The sequence below is a fragment of the Spodoptera frugiperda genome, chromosome 8, assembly GCF_023101765.2.
Source record: "Spodoptera frugiperda isolate SF20-4 chromosome 8, AGI-APGP_CSIRO_Sfru_2.0, whole genome shotgun sequence".
In the NCBI taxonomy this organism is placed as follows: Eukaryota; Metazoa; Arthropoda; class Insecta; order Lepidoptera; family Noctuidae; genus Spodoptera; species Spodoptera frugiperda.
Window position 1 is genome coordinate 3614191 of NC_064219.1, and position 25080 is coordinate 3639270.

At 33.1% G+C, this 25080-nt stretch overlaps 2 protein-coding genes across 2 annotated transcripts in view; both read right to left on the minus strand.

The window, feature by feature from the left end:
- Positions 1–1281: 1281 nt before the first annotated feature.
- LOC118275494 (protein UXT) lies at positions 1282–2178 on the minus strand. Its single transcript, XM_035593480.2, has one exon. The coding sequence runs from the start codon at positions 1923–1925 to the stop codon at positions 1428–1430; it is 498 nt and encodes a 165-aa protein (XP_035449373.2). The 5' UTR covers positions 1926–2178; the 3' UTR covers positions 1282–1427.
- A 5802-nt stretch (positions 2179–7980) lies between these two features.
- Positions 7981–25080, minus strand: part of LOC118275260 (protein doublesex) — a 185670-nt gene continuing 168570 nt past the window's right edge. The window contains 2 exon segments of the mRNA XM_035593145.2: positions 7981–8860; positions 8862–8974. Coding sequence (XP_035449038.2) covers positions 8753–8860; positions 8862–8974 — 221 coding nt within the window. The 3' untranslated portion in view covers positions 7981–8752.

The window sequence follows — 25080 nt, forward strand, 5'->3', positions numbered from 1 at the left end:
GTCACGGACCAAGAGTCCATAGAAAACTAATATAAATAGAATTTAAAAAAAGTATCGATTCAGATTCCAGTTACGTTTTGTTATACATGTACCTAAATATTTATATTGTTTACAGAAGGAGTGTATTTAAATAAAAATCGTTTCATTAATAAAAATATTTTTAATCCCATAGGTTTGGAGGATGACTAACTTAAACTACTGACAGTACTGAGTACATAAACAGTATAATTTTACAGAGTAGACTTATAAATATAACACTAATAGGTAATTATAATTATTATAATCAAAGTGGCACATGGTACAAATTGATCAGTCTGTGTGAACAACTCTATAATTATTGAAATACTAGATGTCCCGCCCGGCGAACATTGTACTGCCTCAAACATTATTTTCACACTAAACCTTCCCTGGACTTTTACTAAATTTGCCATTCTCTTGTGAAATAATGAAAAGCATTTGATTTTTATATATAGAGTAGATTACAGTTATATATAAAATTATCAGTTATCTTTAAATGAAGTTCATTCTGGCAAATGATTTACACTTAAATCTAACAAAAAAACCTTGTTACAAAAGTATTATCACATAATTATTACATAAATCCTTTTAATAACATCACATAATAATATCCTTGGGACACTATACTCTATACACACTATACACTATGCCAGGGGTGGCCAACAGGTTGATTGCGATCAACCAGTCGATCCTGAGAGCATTTTTGACTGATGGCGGACCAGAAATTAAGAAAAAACTTAAAATTTTTAGTACTAAAGTATGTGTACACATAAATATTTTGTATAAAAGGTCGATCGAGGTACTTTTAGAAAAAAAGGTGGTTGCGAGGAAATAACTTGGCCACCCCTGCACTATACAGTATACATTTTACAAAAACCTTTGTTATTAACCTGCTAGTTTATTGTACAAATCCAGAAAGGTATTGACTTTATGTTCTGTAGTGGATATCTTGTGACTACTATGATAATAAGGTTGAATAACTTGACTGCCAATATAGAATATACATTGTGGCTTGCATGGACATGTTCTAGTACACCATGGGTTACGCAGGATATAACCACATTGTAAATAATTCAAGTTGATAAAGGTAAGTATTTTTTAGGATATTTCTTAGAATTTAACATGTACCCTTAGTACGAGTTTGTTTTATGTTTAATGAAATAGAAATGAGACAGTGTTTTGGCGCTCTGATTGGTTGGTTCATTTGCATTAGCCTAACATACTCTTGTTTCAGTTTCCTCATTAAATGTAAAGCAAACTCATATTAAGGGTACTGAATACAACATAACAAGTGCTTAGAAATTAGTTTACGCATCTCCGACTATAGAAAGAAAACTATAAACAATAAATCCCTCATTACAGACAGACACAATATGACTGCCACAATCTTCAACATAATAATAACGCATCTATCTCTCTTTTACACCATACAACGATTCATCATGTACATTACGTCGCTTCGAATCTTCCATATTAAGTTCATCCTGTAACTGCCCGATACCAATAAGCATCATTTTGATATGTGCTCTGATCTTAGCAGCCTTATCCTGCAATGCCGTAGCCATCTCCTCAAACGCCTTTATTCGTACATCCAAGTACTTGTTCGCTTCTTCTAGTGTAAACTCTAAATAAGTGTTTAAACCTAAATTCATGAGCAATGTTGAAGTATCCCGGACTGCCGCCTCCATAAAAAAGTTACAGCCTATATTTACTTGTGTCTTAAACCCGTCAGGGTGCATCTTCTTGTCTGTAATCACTTTTATTGTGTGTTTCTCTTGTATTAGGTCCGATGTTTCTGTGTTGATCTTTTCTAATCGTATTTGCACTCGACGCAGGTCTTCTCTTAGTACGTCGTTTATGAAGGTTTCGTATTTAAATATAGTTTCTTCTACTTTTGGGTCAGACATCGTGATGTATTCTTTTTTAATTTGATTTTTATTGGAAATGTTGTTGTTCTCACATACTTAACCTCCAAATTGTTTTATTATGGTCTCGGTACTTCAGCCACTAAATGTACTCAATCGTTTAACTGATGTAAATTGTAAATTACTTTTAAAAAGGACGAGTGAATAATTAAAATGTATTCTAAAGTAAGTATTTCCAAAGCCGGGAAAACTATTATTTTGACAATATCACACTGACAGTTAGATGAGACTTGTTTGTTTTCAGAGGAAGTTAGACGAATTGGTTTTGAAATGAAGAAAAATATAGTTATGCTCATTGTGATGAAAATCCAATTACTCATACTAATTTTGCTATTTCTTTATACAATAGAGTTCAGAACTACTACAATAGTAATTTACAATGATCGTAAAACAAAGTAAAAATATTGATGTCATAACTATCTTCATAAACAACTATAACTTTGCAACAGCGACATCTCTGTACACTTTGATGTACCAATGTGAGAATACTAAACGTGTGACATCTAGCAGAAAATATATGAACTAACAAGGCTGTCTTCACGGTTTCCGTTCGTACGTGTTGTGCCGACCAAATATTTTTCACCATATCTACGAGATGGCGGTAGTACGAGACGGCAATATTTTAAAACTACTTTCGCGCCCAATGTTGATTTATGTAGCAAGTTTTTAGTAAGAACCTCATTTGCTTTATGTAGTAGGTTTCAAATTCTAATAAATAAATATGAAATTTTTAACTATAATGTTGTTATGCATACGAAAGTGTAGGTAAATATACAGCAAGTCAATTTTGTTGTCACTTATTCAGCAGTGGTAAAAACGAGCTTAGACTTTTTGTAGATATTAACCGATTCGTTGCGACGCCCATTTTGGTGCACTTTTATGCGTGGCGACGAACAAATATTTCGTACGTTTATTTGTTGATTTGTGCCATCAGCCATGTACAGAATAAAATGTTCTTTTTTCTTTTTTTCAAGAAGCACCTCGAGAAATTTCGATTTGAGCGAGATAAAAGACATTTAAATGACACGAAACGCGTGTCATACGCCATATGTAAAAAAATTGGATGGCACGTCTGTCGTGCCATCCGCAACGAATCGGTTAAGTACATTTTTCATACTTCTAAAAACCAGTATTGATGGTTACCTAGGGCTATGTATCCCTATAGACATACAAAAGTGTTTACCCACGCAGTCTTCAATTTAAAAACCAAAACCTATGCCCGCAGTAGTAGGGGATTTATTGTCTACCCTTTCAACTCAAAGATAAAAGAGTCATAAATGTTCTCAAAAGACTTTATAATGTAAATAAGTACAGGAATTAGGATAGGATAAATAAATAAATCAAACAAAACGTTGAAACGATCATCGAAACCGTTTATTTGACAAGAAATAGTTTAAATATCACTTTTCACATTAGAAAACCAGCAAAACTTGCAGAAATATCTCATATTTCAATATGTATTCGATAAATAGATATTACGGGACATGTACAATACATAAATATTTTTGGGCCTTAGTCTTAAATGCTCAATTTAAAAACAAACAAGTGTCAAAGCTGTCAATCAATCAATTGAAGAGTATGCATTTTTTTTATTCGATAGAAACTAATGCTTGACTACAATCCCACCTGATGGTAAGTAGTGATGTAATCGTTGATGGTGAGGCGCAAAGAAGATAAAGCTAAAAGAAGTATGCCAGAATCGTGTCATTATGACTTTTCACTGTCTCTGTGGTGCTCTGCCTACTCCAAAATGTGGAGTCGTGACGATAATTCCATTAATACCTATATAAGACGTGTAAAATTCTTACAAACGTAACTGATAATTCGAAAGAAATTGACAGAAACAACAAGGTTAAAAAATCAAAGTAGGAACATTTTCAGACTAAGACCCTTTGCCACAGACAATAAATAATCCAATAATAATAATTAATAACGATACATAGCACTTAAAATATTTATTTATTTCTACGAAAATACGTTCATATTCACAGAAACAAAAATTATTCAAGTTTTTTTCTTGACATTCATTGAATTATCGTGCAATTATGGATAATTAAATTAATAGATAATAATTATAATACATAATACATACACAATAAAGATGTTTTCATACAGTATGTCAACAATTTAATAAATTATAATTATTATTGTACAAAACTGGGAATTTGTGTCGTTCACACGTGCAGTTTTATTTTACACAAACTATTAGTCGTTAACAAAATTGTAGATGGCTAAAGTGCACTGATTCAAAGAAATAACTTTTTTTTAAATGTGGTAGTATAGACATGCGTAACGTTTTAACGATTAATTTTGGCAACAATTGGTAGTATCGACTAACGATCCAAGTTGTCAAATTAAAATTATCGCACAAGTTTAGATTTTTACAATTTATTAATATTTTGCTTTTAATATGATTTTTAATTGCTAGACACTTTTAGATTTGTAATCCAATGACGTATGTTATATAGTTATGATCATGTATCTATCTTACTTTAGATAAAAATATCTCTAAAAATTGTGCTCCAACATATACTGTGCTCCAATTTCATTTTTAACGGTATGTAATACGGTTTTTACCTGGTTCCATTATTATTTTTTCTTTAAATCAGTACACTCCTATTGGTTATTTTAGTAGGATGAACAGTAAAGACCTATGTTTCTAACTGTACTGTAACACTTAACGATAATTTGTTTTTTTTTTATATTTTACAGATTTCAAACAAATAAACCCTGTACGGTTGTCTGAATGTTATAATGTTATTGAGATGTTATTTTTTACGTTTTAAAAACTGCAAATGTGAACTATTTTTTTGAAAATCAACCGTTTAGTTGAGAGTAGGATTTGATGATAACGTTTTAAAGATTCTAGCTTTTTATACTTCTTTTGTTGGCTAATTTGATACGGTGTTTGATCCTAAACCCTCAACTGAAAGGCTGATCAAAATTAATGAAAACAACATAAGATATTAACATAACGTTTTCCGCAATAGATGTCGCCTCTACCGACCCAAAACCGCTTCCTTACTGCAATTCCTTAAAAACTAATCTTAAATATTTAAATCGTTAATTTAAATTTGTTAGCTATACTACTGTGATGGACTGTCGCTTAATTTATGTGCTGTTACTGACTCCTTACTACTATACAGAAGAGAAGAAATGTATTTAAGGAAGATTGTGACACAAGCACCTGATATAACGGACGATTGGGGTACTTATGATTCTTTTTTTTACAATTATCTGATAAACAAAAGCAGCTAGACATTACAACTTTGGCTTTTTACCTAAATATGTTCGCGTAAAGATAAAAAATCTACTTTAATTTTCGACACTACGTAATCTTAATGGACTCACGAATTGGACAAAATTACTAGAGAAGTTTTTTTTTTCATTCACATTTAAGTAGTTAGGTAGTAGATACGCTAAATTTTTTATCGTTATTATTGATTATCACAAAAACTGTGATGCCTCGTTTCGATGGGCGGAAGGTTTAACATTGAAATGTTAATTCTAAAAGTTACAACAATAATCATAAATAAGTAATGTCAACGTTAATTACTAAGACTTAAACATTATTAGATCTTAAAAAATACTAGGATCCTTTCACAATTTACAACTACAATAATAATAGGGTACAATTATTTCAGTTCTTACTGTGCTATTAACAAAAAATTCACATTATATTTAAATGAATTATCAGAGAATTTATAACAGTTAAGGTAACCACTCCTGTTTGGAGTACTTCTTACCTTATTAAAACTAAATAATATCCTGACTACTCGTCAATGTAATTATATATTTACAAATTATTTACAATATGTAAAGACGTAGGTGCGTAGAATCTTGAATACACTCTAAGTTTCCTTACGAATTATTAGAATAATTATATTTTACTTGAAATCGTACTAGATTATAGTATGAAAACTATGAAAGATGTGAGACGGTCGATTTCTAAGGGACGAAGTTTGGTACGGCTGTTAGGGTATTTCCTTGGACGTTTTGTTACCACGAAAATAAAAAAGGTAAACTTTTATTCTAGTAATTTTCGTGAGAATTTAACAAAAAATCCACGAAGACATTATAGAAAAACTTGGTCTGTGTTAAAGAAACCTAAAAACAGTAGCTAGTAAAGGAACGAGAAAATTGGAAAGTTACATTGCTAAATTTTACAAAAAAAAAAATATCATTTTTTTATAAAAGTAAAAACTTAAAAAAGTATTCGAAAAACAAAATGGTTTTTATTTTATTCCGTTCTCAACGTGACTAGCAATTATTTAATAGGTTTCAAAATATAAAATACAACATAATGTATCAAACTTTTGTTTAAATTAAATGATATTCGCTAGAGAATTCTACTTACGATGTACCCAAATGTAGGTTAGCAAATTCAAAAGATGAAATTCCATTGCGAAAATTGTATCATCGACTTTTTCTTAAATAGTACAGACTACATTATTTCTTACAATGGAAAACCATTCTCATACCACACAATTTTATATAAAAAATACTAATCAAAACATTAAAAAAATATCAGTTTATGAATTTGAGATCATAACCAATTCAAAATTTCGTAAATATCACATAATATACCTGACCAAACCTACGCAAGTACAAAGTTCTTTAATTTTAAAGGATGGAATGAATAAAGTTAACAAGTAGTGCGTGCATTAGGACTAATAGAAACACACTGTGATGTTTAATACAAATGAAAAGGAATAATTAATTATAAGTAAGAAATGTGAATGTTGCAATGTTTAATAACAATTATCTTGATCACAATGACAGATGTGATCGTTAACTCATAAACAATCACTGGTTTATTTTTTGTCACATCGTTATGTCACTTACATGTCAATGTCAAAGTTTGACGTTTTGATTCCCGCCAATATCTGTTCTCTTTATATTTTGTAGGCACATTTGTAATGCAGTTTCATAAGGTGATCCTAATATTCCACAAATAATTTATTTTACCAAATTATGCCACAAACAACCATTCATAATTTGACCGATTTCAATGTATTTATTATCCACCATCTTTAACAGAATCATCAGAATTATTTAACATACACAAGCTAAAGACCCCATAAATTGTTACTAAATAATGTATAAACCAAAAGGACCATAAAATAGGGTACTAAATCCATTTTCTATGTATCATATACTTGTAACTTGTTAGATAGGGGGCGGTACTTTGTATGCCCCGCCCGACGCCTGCGTATACCCCTTAGTTTGTCTATGGTCATTAATATTGTAACGTTTGTATCTTAGGAACCAGTTGCTGACTACTTATTCATAGTTAACAATTGTAAGTGATAGTGGTTAAGTTAGTTAACAGTTTTTTAATAGAGACTCCTAAAATTAGGTCTTATTAGATAGGAAGAACCAAAGTATGGAAAGGATCTTTTTATTAAAACTTCCGTGAGACAAACTAAAGTAAATTGCTAGAGCATGGCTTGAAACTAGTCAAATTCCTCGCCATACATTTACGTGAGTGAGCCGTTAACATAATAATTAACCCATGGAACTTTTTTAGGCGAAATAGGTACATTATGAATTGTTTGAAATATGATACAAATAACTAATCTGTTAAATGCTTAAAAAACAAACTTGTTTAAACCCTTCCACAGCCGATCCATTTGAGGTACAGCGGCGTGAGTATGCCAATTCAATCAATTATGTTCGTTTAAAGTTTTGAGTCAAAATATTTAAAAATAATGTCTGCCATTAATTTCAATGATCCCTCCTGAGTTTGAGTAATGCAGCAACTGATTGTCGATATAAATAATGCTGTTAAAATCCTGTATAGTGACGTCTGTTGTGGATGTCGTATGAGCCGACTAAGGGACGACACTAGTGCCGTAATATCCCTAATGCCGCCTTGTTCGCACTTTTCTAGTATTTTAGTCAAGTTGCGAGTATTTAGTAGCTCTCGTTCGCGTCGATTATGAGACAGAAACAAGAGAGAGCTACTATGTACTTTGCTATTGACTAAAATACTAGCGTAATGCGAAGAAGGCATTAGACAGTTAAACACTTGCCTAACTTGGGCGCCAGATTACAAACGGGCACCGCGAGACGCGCGTTGCCAACTGTCCAAACAGTGCCGGTGGCGTCAAGCCCGTGGAGTGCTCGCCTAGGGCGCTATCTAGATTTTAATCCGGGCCCTGGACTTTTAATTTTACATTAGAGGATCTTAAACTGTGATCTCCCACTTTCCAAGCGTGAGATTATACCAAACCTTCTCATATAGAGAATTTATTCTCTTTTTAGCCTCTCATATAACCATATAGGTGTAGCATCAATTCCTTTTTACAAAACAGTGTCATTAACTAGTGGCATAGTTTCAAATCAATAGTTTTACAAATGTATACAAAATTGTGCCTACAAACTGAAAGGTTGATTAAAAATAATCGCCGATCGATATCTTTCAATGCTAGGTGCTGTACGCTATACTTTTACTGATAAACCGATGACAGGGAATCAAAAGGCCAAGTGACATAATTGTCAGTGTTGCCATACAAAGTAGAGCTCGCACAAATGACGGACACACAGATACACATCGTACGACTGCTAATTACAAGTTGTCGTAAAAAAATAAACATAAGCTATCTATGGATTGTGATTTTAACGCACCGATATGTGAATATAACCTTATTTTACATTTTTACTCTATAATTTTTGGGGCGTAGACAATATCTGTATTATCTGTTGCTTTGTTTTTTAAATGACAATGTTCTGATATTTGTCTTTTGAGCCAATAAAACGAAATTATCGAGACATTCACGAAGCGAAGTTGGTTTGTAAGTTCAAGGTCAAATCACGTGACAGTGCGTGGAGAAAGTATGATACTTATAACAACATAACATAAGGTACATTTTCGTGTGGGCGTAACTTAACAGATCTAGCACTAGGTGTCCTGGGAATATACACTGAGTCCCGCGAGAGGCGCCGGCGCCCTACGAGCGACTGGCGCCTTCGCCCGCCGCTGACGTCGACGTAGACGTCGAAGGGGGCGTCGAGGGCTCCTGCGCCGCCTGGAACATAAAACAACACCAGTTTAATCACACATTAAAATGATACAGGTTCTATTCGGTCTTTCGAAATTTTCTCAGTAGTAAAGTCAAAGTCAAAGCATTAATTTCAATTAATCCGAAATTAGGCACTTTTGAAACGTCAAATTGAATTGTCCGTCAGTGAAGCTAGGCGCTCGTTCCAAAGTGTTGCTTCGAATGGAGAAGAACGAGCAAGAAACTCCATCGTTACTCTTTTAAAAAAACAATGAGTAAGGATGGAGTTTCAGTAGTCTGGAATTGTGGCCAGTATATGGCAATAGGCTCACCTCCTATTACATGGGACTCAATGCTCAAATGGTGAAAAGTCAGTGTAAATTGTATAGCGGCTCTGCCTACCGCATCGGGGATAAAAGGCGTGACTTTTTTTATGAAATTGATACATCAGTATTCTAGGGGTCGGTTCATATCTAACGGAATATGCGTCGCGTATTTTTAGTCACATAACGCCAGAACAGTTAAATGTATAGAAAAAAATATACATCAACCGATGATACGTTAGTGCGATCGATGATACGCTCGATGTATTTTACGTCAGATATGAACCGACACTAAAGACTGATAATTATATTATCAATCAAAGAGACACAACGCCTAAGGTACCATTTTAGAGAGTAACACACTTGTTTTTTATGTTATTTTTGGCATTTATTATGAATATATTGCATAGAAATGAAGATGAAATATTTATAGTCGACTACTGCTATCCTTATAGGTGCCTGACACGTTTTGGTATAAATAAAATAAATAAAACAACTTCGCACGGCTGACACAGTGACACCTGTTATTTCTTAAAGCGTCTCCGTCTGGTCGGGTAGTGTTCAAATTATTATTCACCATCTATTATACTAATCACACTACTATTATAATTGTGAAAGTTTGTTTGTTTGGATGTTTGTCCGCCAATCACGGTGAAACGGAATGCATTTTGATGAACAGGGTATGAGCTAAATTGGGTGATAGGTTTTTTTTTATCTAACGGGATCGCGGGTGAAGCTGCTGGCAGAAGCTAGTATGTGACAAGTTTGTGAAAGTAACTACTTTCACTAGTATTTTTTCTCCTATCCTTTTCTAATCCCATTTATTTATTTATTCTTTAATGTACACAATACAATTAAATATCTGCTTTCTTGTAATACATAAGGGAAACTTAATGCCGTATGGCATTCTCTACCACTCAACCTTAGGGTTCAGAGAGGTTCTATTCTAATCCTAGTGCAATTAGGCCCTAGCTAAATCAGCTTTGAAAACAACTACTTCTTCTATTGATATTTCGAAGAGGCTACACCATAACAAGTACAGTAGTTTATGAGTAAAACATCCACACACATACATATGACACATCATCAATACTTGCATTTAAAATAATTAACAGGATCACAAGCAAAAATACATTGCCCGACCTAAGACTCGAACCTAAATAGTATAGGTACCAGATATCAGTTTGCAAAACTTTAAAACAAACCACGTGTGAACGCACAGATTACTAAATAATTCATATTTTCCTTTGAACGTCACTTTATGTATACTCTGTGGTGACATTAATAAGACCGCAACTGTCATTTTGAAAAATAAAAGACGTTATAATTAGAACATAGATGTATAAAGCCATAATTAGAACATATGGATAGGTTCAAAGTCTAGTTCTAATTTAAACCAAAAATATGTACTTTTGATTTGCCAATAAATAAATAATTAATAGTATGTCAGTCTGTCCGTCAGTGAAACTATTATTTTAACAATTTTTCTAATTCGTTCTAATAAACTAAAACTATTGTTTTTATTTATGTAATTGAAAATGAGCCTACTCCCATACAACTAAAGTTTACTTTAAACCTACTACAGAAAATACAGTGGTTAACCTACTCCAATCTGCTTTTCATTGGATTTTCGACTATATATCAAAACAATAAAGTTGAAAATCTATTGCAGTGAAACAGAAAGAAGTAAGGTTAACCTGTTGGCCACTGTACAGCTAAACACTCGTACCTATACCCTTTTGACCTGTCTTGACATCGACATGAGAAGCAAGCTCAGAACACATTCCAAAGATCTCTAATAAGAATGTATGTATACACAAAACATTTTTAATTAACAACACGCCTATTGTGGCCCTTTTTACCGACACAGTTTAGTTTTTCAATTTTATTAATGGTATAAAACGGTAAACGAGCAGACGTATGTATCACCTGATGGTAAGCAATCGCCGCCGCCCATGGACACTTGAAACACCAGAGGCGTTACAAGTGTGTTGCCGACCTTTTGGGGGTTAGGAATTTAAGGGTTGTTCGGGGATTGGGAAGATTGGTAAGTGGGGTGATTGGGTCTCCGGTAACCTGAATCACACAACGAAACACAACGCAAGCGTTGTTTCACGTCTGTTTTCTATGAGGCCGTGGTATCACTCCGGTCCCTTTGGGGATGAAAGGTGTACATTGCAATTATCATAGTAATTTCACATTTAATAACAAACGAATAACGGCTAAATTACTATTCCACACCATTCGCATCTAAGTCAGTCAGTCATGAAATTATTGTACATACAACTACAAATAAATAAATATATTTCACGAATATTTTTTTCACATTACCTTATCCATCCGATCTGGTCTCCGACCTTACTTAACGTGTAGCACACACACATACACACATACGTACAAACACACGCACACATCTAAAATACATGTTTCCTTAGTAGTATCAAACTAAACATACTAGGTTTGCTATAGAATGGCTTATTATATCAAGATTATTAATTTTTAAAATGAAATTATAAAGGGATAATTATGTGAAATTGTGTTATAGGTTGGTGGTATAATGTCTTTAATGCAGAGTTTAATTTTTATTTCGTATAAAAATTAAATATTTTTAATAATAGTTAATGATTATAATTATATCTGCCACGCAATTTAACTCTTATACTAGTATAATTAAAGAGTTTCATATACTCTTTAATTGATTCCCAAATAATTGATTGATTTATAACAAAATTAATGATTAAATTAAGTAACTTTACAACCTAACTGTTATTTATTAGTCAATAAGCTACTTAAATATAACAAAACCCTACATATATTGCGAACAGGTTTTCGATGTGTTTAATATTTGATAGTATAGTTTAGTAGATATAGTATTCGATTCTGTATAAAGCCCGTCACACTAATAATACATAAATATAAAAAAAGTTTTACCAAATGTAAACACCATTTTTGTACAGAAAGTAATTTAGTAAACCAAACGCTCGCAAGGACGATTGCCGACCGAAAATATATATTACTAGCGACCCCACTTCGCATGGATGCAATGGTGATATGTCTGTATTATACATATTATTATAAACCTTCCTCTTGAATCACTCTACCTATTAAAAAAACCGCATCAAAATCTGTTGCGTTCTTTTAAAGATTTAAGCATACAAAGGGACATAGGGACAGAGAAAGCGACTATGTTTTATACTATGTAGCGATAGTGATAGTATAGCTCCAGTGTGTGGTAGCTAGCTATACTATAATATATAGCTCGGTATATTAATATATATTATAGCAAGGTCTTAAAAAATACTTATAGCACTCAAGATTCAAGATACAACCATTAAAATATCGGTTGGCGATGAAACGATTAATCTTGTACCTACATTTTCGGATGGGACAATTTATCAATGAATATTGCAATATTCAAGCACGTACATGTTCGAAACGGCATCGTTTGTAAGCGAGTCCTTACACACGATAATTTATGGCTTGCACATAATTGCATTGCACTTTCGTTTTTTCTTGTGACATTGTTATTTTTTGATTGCTGTTAAAGGTGTGTGCATTCAACTCTACACAATTTAAATTGCAATTTAAATATAGAAAAGAATAGTAATAAAATCAAGTGCTATTTCAGCCTGATATACATTTTTAATTAAAATTTATATTCCGAATAAATAACATAGAAATATTGATTCCTATAATCACATTTGCTATAATTATATCAAATACAAATTGTCATTTAAGACGATATGTGTCAATGGGCCAATGTCCTGCGCGCATACAATACAGACCGGATCGTACAGTTGTTCGGACAAAAAAAGCAATAAAACAATTACGTGTGCGGCTGCAACAATGTTGCAAACCCGTCTCAGCACAGGGCCGGACTCGGCGCCTACGAATAACTAACTCGAATCATCAATTGCCGCTTGCAACGTTAAAATATCGTAAAATAACTATTTTAAGTACACAACTGTTTAAGGAAACTGGTATCTGTTTGATGTTGTTTTCGTCGATACAGACGATGTAGGTTTCGATGTAGATAACTACTGTCTATTGCCACTTGAAATTAATTAATCCATGTAAATCAAAATTAATATTCATTTGACACTAGCTTCTGCCAGCGGATTCACCCGCGTTCCCATTCATCCTCATACCCTATCTGTATACCAAATTTCATGATAATCCGTTCAGTAGTTTCAGCGTGATTGACGGAAAAACATCCAAATATCCAAACGAACAAACTTTCACATTTATAATATTAGTGTGAATGGTTCTATTAAATGTAATAGACCTAGTTCAATTCAGACATATCGGATTAAAATCAGTACTTTATTTCGATAGTAAATTGTTTAAAATATGTATGAGATAACTTGTTATCGAACAACTTAGATTAGTAACACTAATTTGAATCCATTGACGGAATTAATTATAATAACATAAACGGATCTACTATTTAGATCCGTTTATAATATTATTATAATATTACTAAATTATACCTAAATAGTTGTTAATTTCGTGTAATAATAATAATACAAAGCGTACATTTCGCGATTTAATGTAAATATTAGCAAATTCGAAGGTCTATAATAATATGTATGACACATTTGACGGAATGAAAACATACTAGCAATAGTTTATTATATTGTTAGTTAGAAACTGTCGGAACTGTTAGAAAATCGGTCGATATTTACCCGCTGCTGTCTATAAAACATTCATTTGAATTGACCGCCTATCACACTGTCTCATAATAGAAGAGAAGGATACAGCGAAAGTATTTTCTAAACCTGTGATATTTATACATACTTATTTGTATTAACACGAACAAAAATACAAGCACAGATCCATTGAACTCAATTCAAAAGTAAATGGAAATATAATACATTAGTTTCTGCCACCGGTTTCGCCCGCCGCCCTGTGGGATACATAGTATCCTATCACCCAAGTCAACTCATACCCTGTCTGTATACCAAATTTCATCAAAATCCGTTCTGTAGTTTCAGCGTGATTGACAGACAAACATACAAACAAACTTTCGCATTTATAATATGTATTAGTGAAATTTCATTTAGAAATCAAATGTTATCTGCTGACTTGGCTACCGAGACAATTTTAAGACTTTTTCTATGAAACTTATATCGAAATTCTATCTCGTATAATCCTTCACATCAGTACGAGTTTGCTTTTGTGCCAGACCACCGAATGCGCTGTCGTTTCGTTTTCGATTAACGAAACGACAGATTGTCCGGTGCGAATGAACCAGCCAATCACGAACCGAACGCACTCTCATTTCGATCTCCAAACAAACCCGTACTAAGCCCTCTGACTATCACACGAACGGTGTAACACGAGGAACAATTTCTTCGAAGAGAAAACTTAAAGTGGGAGTGCGACACGTGTGCACTTATTGATTCCGTGGAAGGGTACTGAAATAATATTGTATTTTCATTTTATTGCTTACTGTGAAATTGACAAATGTCCGCGAGACGGCCATACTGTTTTAGACGCCATTCTTGATAGCAATTTCATGTTGCTCGGAATTATTTTAACTAATTCGCAGCACATTCGCATACATTGAATGTTTTAGAGAAAAATGTTTGTTAGTTTTTTATGAAAGAAAGATGTTTAGTTGTTTATATTATAACAAAGTAGCTTTGGGGTCTTAAATTACTCTATCTATAAAAAAGTCTTCATCAAAATATGTTGCGTAATTTTAGAGATATAACCATAAAATAACAAACGCACTAGTGATAAAAAAGCTATGCAGTTGAAATTCTACAATTTGTTTTTAATATTATCAATATTTATTTAATTCTATTATAAATTATAACCATTGTAAATTATATTAAACCATATTATCTAAATATTAAAAAAACTGACTTAAATAATTACAACATATAAATACTTAAAAGAATTTCTATTCTGATAAAATAGAGTTATTTCCGATACTAAACATTTTGACACGTATTTGTCAGATTAAATAATAATATAGTAAAACCAAATCCGTGAACTTAAGATCGCTCAGTCGCATCGAGGATACCGCTTATTAAAAATCTAAATACGTCTCTGAAATAGAGGTAAATGTGCGCTTAGCATTTTTATACCATTTATAATTATTATGGAATAATTTATGGGGAAATGAGAATAGTTTTAATTTTAGACATAATTTATTATCCTTAAAATAAATGGCACTGGGATACGTCAAGCCTTTAATTATTAAGTTTATTACAAAGTGTTGCATGTTGTACGCAAAAGTACAACTACTTGTATCATTTATTTTTAAAATGTATTAAAAATATACAATGAGTTAAGAAACTCTTCTTTTTTTTGCAATAAATTTAAATGTAACGAGCTTATTGTATTTAAAAGAATTTATACTATAAATAGAGTGTAGCAAATGAAAATAATAACCAATTAAATCTATACTAATATAAAACTGAATAGTTTATTTGTTTGAACGCGTTAATCTCCGGAACTACTGGTCCAATTTGAATAATTATTTTTGTGTTGGATAGTGCATTTATCGAGGAAGGCTACAGTAAAAACTACAAAAATAACTTGAAGAACAAGAATGTCAAACAAACAGCCAATATTTCGTCACTTCCAAATACAGCCCTGTATCGAAAACCCATATTCGGGGACGTCAAAGGTACTCAAACTCAAAATCTGCAACACTTACCCACGGGCGTCTCTCGGTCGACTCACGCGCAGCCTAACCGTTTGATGATAAAAACTGACACATTCCTGCTTAACGTAATATAAGACATCGAGCGATACAAGCCAACTTCTTCAAATTAAGGCATTTATGTTTTTATAGACGGTTTTAAACATAATATTTTTGTGCAAAGTAAAAACATTCAAAAAATGTTGTAAGTAGCATACCTTTACGTCTGAGAAGACAAAGTAATCCATGTATAAAGTCAAAGTCAAAATTATTTATTTCAAAAAGACCAAAAAGGCACTTTTGAACGTCAAAGCAAATATTACAATATGAAAAAAAAAAAACAAAATGTCTGTCTGTCGGTTAGTTTTCTAGTGCAACTTATGAAACTAGTAGATCATCCAGCATCCTTCAATAAAATTATGTGATTAGGTCAACGATGTTTTAGAAGTTTTATGATAATCACGAAAATGTTTTATTTTCATGGTTATATCTACTGTAGAGTTGTAGCGGTAAAGGAGGTTGTGGCGGCCATGTCCCAAAAAAAATAGGTATTATGATAATTCAGAAACTATCTTATCGATATCAGCCTGCTTTTTCGTACCCTACAAAGACAATAACTTCAATTAACCCTATAATATAAAGGAATAAAAACAATTATTAATATCTATAACTAATTAGCCATACGCATTAAGTTGCAATTAGCCACAGAAATTAAAAACAAAACGTTTGTTAAACATCAACTGCACATCAAACTGCACGATTCTTTCAAATGACTTCATTCAATTCGCAACTCTATTTCTTTAATCATAGAATTGATATTCGATTAAAGATTATAAGGGTAACTTTATGTGCTGGTATCAACAACTAGTGTATCATACATTATTTAGTACTTACTTTATTATGATAATTGATAATATATCATTTTAATTGAAGACGGGAAATGTCAAAGTTTCTATGTAATAGTGTAATGAGTTCCGAGGCCTTAGGTGGTTGTACTACATGGCATACGATAGCCTTATACGTATAGTAAAACAAAGTTCCCCTGCTGTGTCTGTCCGTTTATTCAAAATACAAAGTTTGTATTCCTTGATCAACCGCCAGTGGCATTTCGTTACTCTTCTATTTGTTCATAATTAATTATTTTTTTTATAGAACACGGTAAACGAGCAGACGTATCACCTGATGGTAAGCAATCGCCGCCGCTCATGGACACTTGAAACACCAGAGGCGTTACAAGTGTGTTGCTGGTCTTTTGGGGGTTAGGAATTTAAGGGTTGTTGGGAAATCGGAATTTGGAAGATTGAGAAGGGGGAATTGGGCCTCCGATAACCTCACTCACACAACGAAACACAACGTAAGCGTTCTTTCACGTCGATTTTCGGTGAGGCCGTGGTATCACTCCGATCGAACCGGCCCATTCGTGCCGAAGCATGGTTCTCCCACACTTAAATTTATAAACGAATAACCGTTTTTCACTTCTTTGCCCATTCCCGCATCAATTTCAGATTTTTTTCTGAACGCTCCACAATACTTACTAAAGAAATCAACATTTAAGTGTGGTAGGTGTAAATATCTTTAAATTTTTCAGGGAAATTATGATATCTTTCTTATCTTTTTCTTTTTTTAAAAAACGTTGCTCCACACTAGGATTTTCTCCTGTGTCGTGGGTGCGTTTACAAACATACAAGTTCACATACACATGACACCCAGACCCGAAACAACAATTTGTGGATCACACAAAGAGTTGCTCCGTATGGGAATCGAACCCGCTACACGTTGCGTGGCAGCCGGTTGCCCAGCCACCGCACCAACCGTGTAGTCAAAATTATGATATTTAAATAATAATATAATATGTTTTATGTATGTATAATCATATACTCTCAAGGTGTGGTTTTTGAATGTCCAACAACGCGTAATAACGGACGCGGTAGCAATAATAAACAAATTATTGAAATTAACTTAAACACATTAACTGAAGATTTACAAGATAATTTTTTGTATGTTTTTCGTAGTACAGTACCGTTTTTTAACCACGAACATGACCACAAAACAGCGGGTCCTGGGTTGGCTTTCCAAATAAAAACATTACTTTTAATAATACATATATCGATTTACGAAATTCCCAGTAGTTACGGTGTCCGCGAATTCGATCGGAATATTTCATCAAAATTTGCTTGCTCAGGAATTTTTACATAAGTGGACTTAAAATACGTAATGTAATAGGGTAGATGACTAATTTTTATTTTAATGTCTATCTTGTAGATTATTTTAAAATATTAGATATGTTTTTTTTTTATTTTCTTATGGGAACAAATACTTTCGAAAATTATATTGATTTGAAATATCGCATGACGTCACTTCTAAGTACGTTTTATACGTATGTACGTAGAAATGACGTATTTGCTACCACTCCTAAACTTCTTGAATTTTGTTTCGTTTTATACAAGTATTGTTGTCTTATACGACAAAATAAAAAAATACGTGTCTAATATTTTATCATTACCTAACTGACGGACGAAATAGATTTTTAATTTTCATACCCAGTCATCATCTCTATTAACTCAAAAATGTGGACTTATTGGGCAAGCGTAGTGTAGGGCGACCTTCAGCTAGATGGAGTGACGATATCCGCAAGGTGGCTGGTAGTGGTTGGATGTGTAGAGCTGAAGATCGAGCTCAGTGGCGTGCCATTGGAGAGGCCTATGTCTAGCAATGGACGAGAACAGGCTGATGATAATAATCTACTAACAAGATGTAGATATCTAACGACCTGTCCACCTTTCACGCATTCCGAATAGCTAATATCCTCTGTTTTTCCATTTTAAGTCTTAACACTTAACATTCAAGGTTTAATATGACCTATAGGGTGGTAATAGTTATGTAGTTAATTTATGAATTTATGTCATCATTACCTCATGTATTTTGTTCCCTTAAGGCGACGATGTTAAATGTCCACACATTACAATTAGCATGTAATAAGGACTAAATTATGAATATATTGTCATAACATGCCATTTTAAAAGTGGTAAGTATTCAATAGGGACACTTTTTTGCTTACCAGGTGGCGCAAATGTAGCGGAGTGATACCACGGCCTCACAGAAACCTGACGTGAAACAACGCTTGTGTTGTGTTTCGTTGTGTGAGTGAGGTTACCGGAGGCCCAATTTAAGATTGTCTGTATATATCTTAGTTGGTAAGCCTTAATAAATAAATATAGTGTTTTTACCCATCTTGTATAAACATCTAACCCTTTAACCACCATAGCGGGTGAAAAATGGTTTCATAATAATATTCCCTTTGTGCTATATAACTCCCGATGCAGTTAGTTCCCGACCGAACGTTACAGGACTGGTCCATAATCCAGCATTACTCATAATTTACGATCTACTTCCTCGGCACCGGAGTAAGTACGCAAGTTTTAACACCCCACCCATTTTTACGAGCCAAGATTTCCATTATTGGTATCCTATAGAACACATTACCCAGATATTGGGTAGTTTTACATTCATTTTCATGGCCCCTTTTATGGTTTTCGCCTGTTAAATGTCATACAATTCATTTTTGTATGGGTATGAGTAATTTCTTGAGTTCTCTCCGATCTCCCGAACTAGGAAATACAGTACAAAACTAATGTAAATATGAATAAATATAACAGCCGCCCAGCAAACATTTTTGTCATATAATCAAACATTTATATAACTTTGAGTCGTATTAAAGTTATTTTACAGTAGTTTTTATAACTCTTCGTCGTGTACTGGTGCCATATCTGACCGAATAGTCATATACATTTTTGGTCGTATTATAATGTCATATAGACGTAATTACGACTTTTTTATACAATCGTCGTATAATAGTGTCGACGACGACATCTTTATAACTTACATACACAACTGTTTCGTCGTGTAAACGTTTTCGTAGTATAAACGTCGTAATACTGACAATTTTGTCATATAATTACCTTTTACACGACTGTTATACGGACAATTGTTGTTTAAACGTAGTTTTAGTAACCATTACATATAAGTCGAATATTAGTCTTAAGAACGACCTCTATACGTCCTAAAGTATCACAAACATGATAATACGACTGCTATATAATTAATAGTCATGTTAAAGGTATATAATAACCTTGTATACCACTTCCACCATTTTTAAATCAAATTTATAATATTTATTTACAATGAACTCGCAGCTTATTGGTCGGAAAGTTATATAGTTGTCATATAACGCAGTCACATAGTAAATTATTCATAAAAATAAGTGATAACATTAAAATTTTGAAGGCGCATTAAAAATTTGTTAAAAACTAACTTCACATTAATCAGTAATCTTGATTGCCCAATGGTTTACAACTGATGGAATGGTTTTATCACCTCAAATAACAAGAAAAAAAAACAAAATAAACACCGCTGTCAAAAACACTACTCCATTAAAATAATATTTTATAATATTAATATCTTTAAACGACCATTACATACCGATTACATCATATAAAAATCATATTTGTGACATTAAGTCGAATACACGCCGCAACAGCTACCACTACACGACATGTAGTCAAATCGTCGACGCGTATATGACTACTATGCGACTAATTAGGTGTTTTATATGACTGTTATAGGAAACTCTTAGCGCCAGAAGTTATATAAAATGGGCCCAAATGCCGTCGAGTAAACGTCCTTATGACGTTTATACGACTAGACTAAATAACATTAAGTTGTTACCAAAACGTCTACTCGACGTCTTAAATGTTTGTTGGGCGATCATCAACAAACTATTTCGTCTTTCTAAACATATATTACATTACACACATAGTGTAATGTATAAATATAACTTTGAATAGGGATGATAACAGGGCATGAAAATTAAAAATCTATTTAGTCCGGCAGTTAGGTAATGAAAAAATATTAGACGCGTATTTTTTTATTTTTTCATATAGATAAAGTAACTTATACTTAGATGAAACTAATTGAACTGGAGATTGGAAGCAAATACGTCATTTCTACGTATAAGATGTATCTAGAAGTGACATCTAGAAAAGTATTTGTTTCTGTAAGAAAATAAAATATACGTGTCTAATATATTAAAATAATAATAATCTACACGACGGACATTAAAATAAAAATTAGTCAACCAATTAAACTAAGAAGTAAAATAGCTATCTATATAACTTAGAAGTGGTTACAAATGATCAAATACGAATAGAAAGAAATGTACAGACTATCTTTACTTTAAAGTAAGTAAGTTTAGTCACCTGTAAAAACATGAATATCAAAAGTAAGTGGACAGGGCGACGTAACGAAACTCTAAACCTTGATTAACAAGATCCCATTGTTCAACAAAGTCCAATAATAATTTTACAATAACATGTCAACGTGTGTGTATCGGTTTTCTCCGATTGTCCTACTAATATTAGAAGACGATGTTTCAAATAGCCTCTTGAATAATGTTTAATAATAACACATGTACCATTATCAATTTACATTAAACCCAGCAAATGTTTAAGTGGGATTGTAAACATTTATGAGAATTATTAACTTATGTTTACAATTTACATCTTTACTCATCTTGTCTCTCCTACAAAATGGTTCGGTTTCACGTAATAATGTAAGTGAGATCTTTCCATGTTGGAAATAAAATGTAGGTGAGTATTCACATAGGTAGCTCCGGGAATCTATTACTAATATCACTGACTAGAAGATTCTAACTAATACTACTACTATTATTCTAACTAGTGACTGCACGGTTTGCGCGGTGGCTGCGTAACTGACGGACGTGTAACATACAGCGGGTTCGATTCCCGCACGGAAAAACACTTTGTGTAATCCACCAATTTATGTTTCGGGTCTGTGTGTCATGTCCACAAATTCCTCGTTGCTTAAGGGGGATTTTTTTGTATGATATAAGTAAACGACCACACGGATCACCTGATGGTAAGTAGGTAGGAAACGCCATAGGCGTTATAAGTGCGTTGCCTTGACCTTTTGGGGGTTAGAAATTTAAAGGTTGTTGGGGAATCTGAGATTGGGAAGACTTGGAAGAGGGAAACTTGAGCTTGAGCTCAAGTTCCGACATGTCAAGAACCGACGTGAAACAACGCAAGCGTTGTGAGTGATCACACAACGCTTCGTTTCACGTCGGTGTTCTGTGAGGCTGCGGTATCACTCCGGTCGAGGCGGCCCATTCGTGCCGAATTATAGCTAATAAGTAATTAACCCGGCTTAACCTTAACCGAAGCCTTAAAATAAATACTTACTACACTTAAAGGAAGCGACTAAAATTAAAATTAAATGTTCAAACGGTGCCTGCGCAGCCGAAAAGGCGGTGAATGCAACATTCTGGGAAAAATACACTGAATGTCATTTAGGAATATAAGTTTACGAGTCGAAATGACCTAAATTATATTTTTAAAAACATTTAACGACCGTCCAGGGTGTATTATCTGAGATTATATCTTTTTTTTAAACATTCAAAACTGACCATATTCGTAATATTGTTATTTTATAGGTTTCTGTGATAAAGAGGTGGAATTTTGGGAACTTATTTGGTACTTTTCGGAAGCAAAAAGTGAAATCAAATGTCTTTCTAGTGTAACAGTTATGAGGCGACATATTTGCTTATGAACATTATGACTTTGGTTTTCAATCTTTGCGGCACAAAAAGGCACTAGATGGTAGATGTCACTCAGAAAAATGGAAATGTATAAAATTGACGATACAATACCGTTTAAAAAAAACATTACTCTAGAACACCATTGATGCGAGAGTTGCTAGTGTAAGAAGAAAAAAACGTATAATTATAACATAGATATAATTAAAGATAAATTAATTCACCTCATAAAACGCTGTCATTTCTCGCACATAAACAATTGACACATCGTTCTCCTAACCTAACTATATGAACATAATTGAACTAACATACAATTATGCAATTTATTAAAACTATTATTTAATTAAAACATAATTTTTCAATGATAAAACTTGAGTTAAGCCTGGTAAAACCAAGCCAAGTGCCAATCAGAACACTAGGGCTCGTAAAACCGAGTTTAAGCGATACACAGGCGGGTAAAACCACTTTAAATTAATACAAGGGATGTATAAATAACTAGTTCGCTAAAGAGGATGAACAGATTCAGCTGAAATTTAATTTAGTAAGATTATAAACGGCATAGTTTAATCATGGTGGAGTTGGCTATAGCAAAGTTATACGAAGACTCATAAAACTGGCCATAAACGCTGCATCCACTTACTTTTATTACCAGCTACCAGTGTTGCCAGAATAGGTTTCGCAAAAGTGCCTGTATTTCGTTCTACGTAAACTATATACTTTGACAAGCTAATACAAGATTAGAAGTAATTTATTTGCAAACGCAACATAATGTACTAAAGATAAAGATATCAAGTTAGTCATTAAATCTGTACTTTTATGCTAAAAACACTGTTGAAATATAGCGTAATATATTATTATCTTATACTAATTTACGCGCAGACTATAATTATCCAATCATACTAAACTACTAAACAATTACCTATTAAACGAACAATGATACTGAATGGTACATTTCTCACGGTTGGCGATTAAACGTATAATTCTACTAATTTGTACCTTTATGAGCTGGTAACTCTAACTTAGGATAATTCTCCGAAAAGCCAAGTTATTATAAGTCAATATGCAGAAACATTAATGTTATGGCTTATAGCTTATTTGGACGATTCCAAATACTACTGCAATGTTTACTATAAACAAAAGTTTCGTACAAACTGTCTAACTAATATTGTTAGTGCGAAAGTTTGTGTGTTTGTATGTAACATGTATATTTGTTACTCAATTACGTCAAAATGGCTGAAGGGATCGGGATGAAATTTGGAACAGGTATAGAATCGGTTAGTCTGCAGGGAAGGTGCGGTGGCTGCCATGCAACGTATCGCGGGTTCGATTCCCGCACGGAACAATTCTTTGTGTGATCCACTAATTATTGTTCCGGGTCTAGGTGTCATGTGAACTCGTATGTTTGTAAACCCACTCACGACATAGGAGAAAAACATATTGTGGGGCTAAGTTTTTTTAAAATGTATGGTCTGGAATAACATGTAGTTTACTTTTTATCCACAACTCAAGAATTAAACCAGACACCATGTTCCTACTTGCAGTTTAGAAAGTGCAACCCACACAGTGGAACGTTTCATTGCTTTTCCATATTCATATTAATTAAAACTAATTACAAAACAATTTCTAAGTATATACTATTACACTAAACAATTACAAACAAACTGAAAAAAAGTAATAAATTTATTAAATAAAAACAAAAATATCGAAAAAAGTACTCATAATTAACTTACTCTACATGGTGTTTCAGTTAATCCGATAGCAATCATAGCATGTATTGATGTGTAACAAACAAAAAGAGAGTTAATAAAATTAATTAAATAATAAATAAATATATAAAAAGTAAATAGTCTGCTCGACTACGTTAGATAATTGCCGATGGAGTAACATTTAGCTATCGATAATGCTAATTCGAACATGGTACACGCTGTAGATATATTTAAAAAAATAGACATTTAGATATTATATGTATCTAATAGACATAAAGTGATTGGTGAGGATTAGGTTTTTATTTGGATTCAATAGTCTGGAGGACTTTTTATTATACTATTAATTTATAATATGTAGATCTATATCTTTTGAAAATATCAGATGGTTAAGTACGAGTTTTTTAAGGTTTAAGTGTGGGAGAGCCAGGCTTTGACACGGCTGGAGTTATGGCCTCACAGAAAACCGAAGTGAAACCACGCTTGCGTTGTGTTTTGTTCCTCCCCAATCAGGTGATTCTGTTTGATTTGAAAATTGAAATTGTATAGGGCCTGACACTCCCTTTCGCTTTGTCCAAGGAAGGAAAAGTCATTGAATGATTTTCCCCCTAAAAAATGCAAGTTGGGTTGCATGATTCCAGTTGGTCCGTTCGTCCCTAAGTCTTTTCCCTAACCCCTAGATGTAATACAAGTCCTATTTTCAAAAAGAAATATATTATTTATAGATGCACACTATCGTAAGTGACGATAGTAGCCCGGGGATGGAGATTATTCAAATGATGATATATTTATACCTAGCTGAAGGCGACAACTACCCATGGTGTAGCATGGTTACTTAATGT

Coding starts and splice junctions, on each gene's coding strand:
- LOC118275494 (XM_035593480.2), bottom strand. CDS start 1,925: ATGTCTGACCCAAAAGTAGAAGAAACTATATTTAAATACGAAACCTTC.